General features: G+C 40.5%; 1 protein-coding gene across 1 annotated transcript in view; it reads left to right on the top strand.

Moving 5' to 3' along the window:
• Positions 1–183: 183 nt before the first annotated feature.
• LOC102197749 (putative protein TPRXL) overlaps positions 184–6000 on the top strand; it is a 14088-nt gene continuing 8271 nt past the window's right edge. The window contains exons 1-2 of the mRNA XM_005732191.1: positions 184–475; positions 5117–5344. Of these exons, the coding sequence (XP_005732248.1) occupies positions 406–475; positions 5117–5344 (298 nt within the window). The 5' untranslated portion in view covers positions 184–405. The remainder of the gene's footprint in view (positions 476–5116; positions 5345–6000) is intronic.

Consider the following 6000-nt stretch of genomic DNA (forward strand, 5'->3'; position numbering starts at 1 on the left):
TATGGAGCTTAAATATTAACTATAAATAGCAATGTAACAGATCTTTAATACATTTGTGATTTGTGTGGCTCGTGTTTGCGTCGTCGTTGCCTTGTGCGCCTGTGCGTCACAGACTCGCTGACTATTTTGAACCAAGAACACGTGGCACTGGTTCTGGAGAGAGAGAGAGAGAGAGAGAGAGCACACCACACACTCCTCCCTCAACTTTGTCCCTCCAGCCACGCACACACTGTTAGAGCTACTGTTTCTCCGCCGCGGTTAGGACACTAAAGCGGCCTCGGGTTTTTAAACTGTTTTGTGAAAGTCTGCAGTCCGACTGTGGACAAAAGCGAGTCCTGGGCGAAGAAGAGGAGAGGAAACCACGCTTGTGTAGTGATTTTATTACTGCGTCGCCACAGGACACAGATGATGGAGACCAAACTCTGGATTGCCCTTTGCGCGCTTCTAGCGATTTACTTGGGATCCGCTGTACACGGTAGGAGGCAGTTTATTTCTGTATACTACGTGCCCGAAATTTATGCTTACAGCGCCTAAAAAGTAAACATAGTCTTTCACGCCAAACTCACCTGCTGACACTTGGGATGTTGTTAGAGTGGGGATTAGTGGCATTATTAGTCATGTCTGTCCGGCTTTAAAATGACAAAACTCATCTGGGTTTAAAGGATGAAGTCAGTGTTGTTGTTTTGTTTTCATTTTACGCAACAAAGAACTCGCTTTTACACTGAGCAGATTTATTTTAAAAATTCTACTCCACATCTTCGCCTCTACTTTTTGTTCAATCAAGCCACATTTTATCTCGCACATCACTTCCTCCCTTGCTCCCTCTCCCCTTCTTCCTCTTTCTGCTTGCATTACATTAACTCACCTCTCACACATCCTGTCTTTCACTCTTAACCCACCTTCTGTTTTTTTGCCCCCTCCTACCTTTTCTCTCTTCCTCCGGCCTTCTCTTTTCTTTCTTCCATCACCACCTCTCACATAAAAGGACAATGAGACTGTTGACATTTGAAAAGATTTTATTGGGCTGAACTGTCCCTTCAGCTCCTCGAGCTGAAATTCAAATGAATAGGAAACAGCACGGCTCCACTGGAGAACATTTATTGGCTGTAAATTAGCAGGAAAAGTACATTGTGATAAATGACACCTCTAATTATGTGCAGCAGCACACTGTCATTTTACTGGGTTCCTACTAATTGGCTCGCCTCTGCAGTACACTATGCAGACTTTATGAAGAGATTTTAAGCGGTTCAGTGGTAACAGGTTCAGTTTTTACTCTATGCATTAAACACAATGAAGGGGATGATGGCAGGTTATTAGCATTCACCATAAAAAAAGCCCCGTGAGTTTTCATAGCAAAGAAGCAAAGAATATGAGCAATGCTGCACTCATATAGCCTTCTTTTGTAACCAATCAATCAGATCTTTTCTCCTGTGGAAAACACAAGTTTTAAATCCATAAGAGTAACATAGACAGACTATTTAAAATTAGATCAGAAGTAAGAATATTTTCAGTAACTGACATCATGCTTCAGCCAGCATACCTATGTAATAATATGCACACGGTATAACAGAGCTGGGTTTAAGTTTCATTTCAATGGTGTCATATTTACTCAGGAAAAGAACTACAGATAGAGCATCTTATGAAGCAGAACTGTGATATAAGTTGAAGCTCTCTCGGTGCCTGGTTTCAAAAAGGCTGTTTTTAATAGCTTCCATTTACAAGAAATCCCTATGTTTCATTTCATTGAGCTTAATTTTTAATTCTAATAAATTCCCTGAGCTGGATAATTATTAAGTTTTACTGGGAGGGTTTTTTATGGTGCAAATTAGTTTAGGACAGAAGTTTTTGCCTGCGGTGTGTAACATGCATGCACCAGGTAAGTTCGCTATCATAAAAAATAACAGAACACCTATAGTTAGTTTAGACTCTCACATGTGGTCTATTGAATGAGAACGACAGCCAAAAACATGGTAGGCAGTTTGAGTGCAGCATGTGCATAGCTGTTTGTTTTTAGCTCTTTCAGTTTCACTTAATAAAAAGCTCACTTCAGCAGTATTGGCTCAAATGTCACCAGAACCACTTGCTGAGAAAACAGAGCTTATGATGTGTCTCAGACAGACTGTATCACAGTATATTTTTCTAGCAGTGCTGCAGCAGCAGACATCTGTTCACAGAGAAACTTTTGGCTGTTTCTCTCGCTGGCAGGGTCAACAAATGGGCAAAAGCTATCTCCCCAGGTACATGCTGCATTGGCCTGAAAGATTGTGAGTAAGCCCTTGTAATATCTAAAAAGGGGCGTGTGCAATGGTGGAAACAGTGACTCTCTTCATGATTTTACCCTGCACACAAATGCATGTACAAAAACAGACATAGCCTACTAGACGAGACCTAGGAAGCTCGCTAATGGAGCTAAAGTGAGGGAACAAGGCCAGTATTATACAGCCAAGCACCTCTGTCTATTTATGAGTGTGTCTGTTTTGGTATCATTTAGTTCACACAACTCTCTCTTTCTCTGGGTCTGTCTGTGTCTCACTGCCTCACTCTCTCACTGTGTTTACTGATGAGCTGTGTGACTGATTATGGCAGTAATGAAAGGTATCAGGGCAGTGTGTTATGGAACGGTAATGACTTTACATTACATTAGTGCTCTGGTCTTCATCAAAGGAGGGGAGAAACTGAAATGGAGCCTTGTACAGTAGAGATAAATGTGTCAGCACAGAGGGGGAAAAGAGAGTGCAAAAGACTGAAGGTCTTCATTAGTTCACACAACTTATATGGCTTGTAGTTGAAAGTGGCAGTCAAACTGTGTCTATTTTTTTTTTCCGTGCGGCATTGTGACTGTGCACTTTAGTTAGCAATTCACGACCTATAGGTTAGAGTTCATAAAAGGATGCAAGGTTAAACTTGAGTTGGTAAAACACTTTTTAAAAATAGATATATACTTTTATTATGGATGGTTAGGGCTGCCACAAACGATTATTTTGATAGTCGACTAGTCACCGATTATTTTTGCGATTAGTCGACTAATCAGATCATCAAACGTACAGCTTATTGCACCAGCAGCATCTGCTCTTATATAACTATCATTAGCTTACAGCTTTAAGTGTTTAAGGTCTGTGCTAACTAAAAATAAAGACAAGATGATAGTTTATTAAATTTTAATGAAATTTGCAGATTGGTTCAGTGAAGTTTAATAAACTCCTTGCTATCTAAAATATAACAGGACACTGGAGTAAATTCTGGAGCATCTCACACTTATGATAATCAGCTGTCTGCTTGACGTTTATTCAGCTGTGTAAAAACTATAACTTTAATCTCAGCCAAACCGATTTACTCAGGAACAAATAAAATACTAAAAAAAGCCAAACAATAACATTGTTAAGTTATCTAAGTGACTTATATATATTTAACCTGAGTAGCGAAAGACGGCGGTGGGTTTGAAAACGATCTGCCGGGAGTCCGGTGTTCTCACGGCTCTAGTTAGCCTTGCCCCCGGCTCGCTATCGAGCTAGTGGGTAACAGACGTCTCCGAAAACGTCGGAGCGCTTTTGAAAATATTTGGTGTCTTGATAAACTGAGCAGATATTTGAGGTTTACACAGCTACATTCTCGCCTGAAAATATGTTAAACTTTTATTTTGTAACCCAGAAAGAATAATAAGAGTAAAATTAAAACTAGCTAGCTGCCGCCATTGTTGGAAACTGAGCTGGGCTGCGCTATGAATTCTGGGACACAGTTTCTTCTTCTTCTTCGGGGTTTAACGGCAGCTGGCATCCTTGTACATGCAGTGCTGCCATCTTCTGTTTCAGTCCGTTATTACACTCTTAAATCCTACTACTTATTCCTGCGTCTTTTGGGATCTTACAAAGCTTCAAACGACGCGTCGACTATTAAATCAGTCGTCGACGATTTTGATAGTCGACGTAATCGTGACTAGTCGACTAATCGTGGCAGCCCTAATGGTTTGTCATATCAGCCTTCTAAAGATGTCTCCCAAAAGGGAACATCACACACTGGCTAAGCTAATCACATCTCTAAGGGTCACAAGTAGGTTTACTTTGATTTACTTTAAAAGGTCACATGCGAAAAATGGTTGGGAATTTATGGCTCCTGCAAAACAAATACAACTTGATATCCTAAAAAGTCGACTCTGTTCGTCTGGATGTAGTGTTTTCGGTGGGAGAAACGTTTCGTCACTCATCCAAATGACTTTTTCATTCTCACTGAGACTGAAAATGCTACATCCAGATGAACAGAATCAACTTTTTGGGATTTCCTTACCTGGATGATTCTCTTTCCAAATTCTTTAGCCAGACACTAAAACCTTGTTTGATCCAAGGAAGCTGTTCGATAATTGTTGTGATGATTTTGAGGCTTTACTCAGGACAGATACATTTACATATAAAGCACTACGCAAACGTTTGGGGCTCTTTAGACTTTTGGATTCCAGCAGTAACACGAGAGGGCATCTGATGGGTTTTATCCCAGACATACAATAAGATTTTTAAAGTGCAACCTGCTGCAACGAGATGAACAAATAGTTTTGGAGCGGATGTTGCAACCCCCGCAAATCTCTGATCTCAAGTAAGCAGACGTTGTGAAAGCTGAAAAACCTCCCTGCCAAAAGCCAACAACTGGGGTCATGCGGAAACTTTTCAGTTTATATTTCGATCGTGTAAACAATATAAAGAAAGTTATTTACGAAAAAAGAGAATTAATACTGTAAAAAATTAAGCGAAATACACTCCAACATTGCTCCATTTTTTTGATTTAGTTTACATATTGAAAAGAAGTGAGAAGACGTGCACACTTATTCAATAAATGAATGAATAATAATGTCATTTATTCAAAAATGTATTCATGCCATTATCACTTGTTAATACCTTACTGTTGTTGCTTAAAATGTTTGCACAGCTGTATGTGTGCATGTTTTAATTTCAGTATCCATTGTTCGGTTGTTTAAACATTAGCCTGTGTTGACCCTGAGTTGTTACAATGGTTTTGGGGTGTGAACACTACCTGTTGCTACATATGTATTTGGAATAATGAACAAAGAATTTGTGACTTTAAGGATATTAATAAGATGACACATTTGCTTCTGTCCTTACTTCTTCAGCTGATGGGCATACTCCTACCCCTTCTTCAAAAACTACTCCTAGTACTGTTCAAGCTACAGGGGCTCCAGTTCTGAACCATGTGTCTAGTTTGGGCCCGGATGCTGCCAATCATTCAGGGAGCAGCCCAGCGACAAACACAAGTTCCAATGGCACAGTCAATGTGAGCAGTAGCACAACTACAGAAAATACAAGGATCACCATCATAGCCGAACCAGGGAAAGATAATGGTAAGCATGCACCTCCAAACTCTTACTCCTGCGCTCACTTACAAAACATGATGGTAGGCTAAAGTGTTTAGGAAGTGGCCTAATATTGCAAACTTGCAACAAACCGATGCGCTGTTGTGGTTATTGTTTCTGTCTGTTTGACGTTTGCCAGTACGGGAAGTTTTGTTAGACTTCAGAAGAATTTATAGGAAGCACAACAGCAGGTGGCTCAGAGTTGAGGAGCTATATTTAACAGAGTCCTTATCACCGTTTTCCATGTCCAGAAGTGGGCCACAGGGCTAGTGACAGGGTTTAAGTGTTGACTGTAATTCCACAAACACAACACAGGCAGGGACAGAGAGCTCGGTTAAGACTTTAAAGAAACAGAGTACAGAACAGGAAACGCCACTAAATGCAAAGATGATGCAAAACAGTGAAGAAGAGCAGTGCAAAGAAGCTGTGACTAGCTTAACTGTATAGGAATTGGAGAATAAAGGCAAAATATAGTTGGAGAAGAGCTGAGAAAGAGGTGATTCAGATGCCACTGAGGTGAGAAGTGATTAAATGCTGTGCGACTTTTCACATGGGGGTGAGAAAGAGAAGTGAAATCCTCTCCCCCAAGACAGACATGGATAGCTCTTTCTTTGCCTTTCTCACACACACACACACACACACAC

Source organism: Pundamilia nyererei, unplaced genomic scaffold (genome assembly GCF_000239375.1).
Source record: "Pundamilia nyererei isolate P.nyererei 1_Seehausen unplaced genomic scaffold, PunNye1.0 scaffold00046, whole genome shotgun sequence".
NCBI lineage: Eukaryota > Metazoa > Chordata > Actinopteri > Cichliformes > Cichlidae > Pundamilia > Pundamilia nyererei.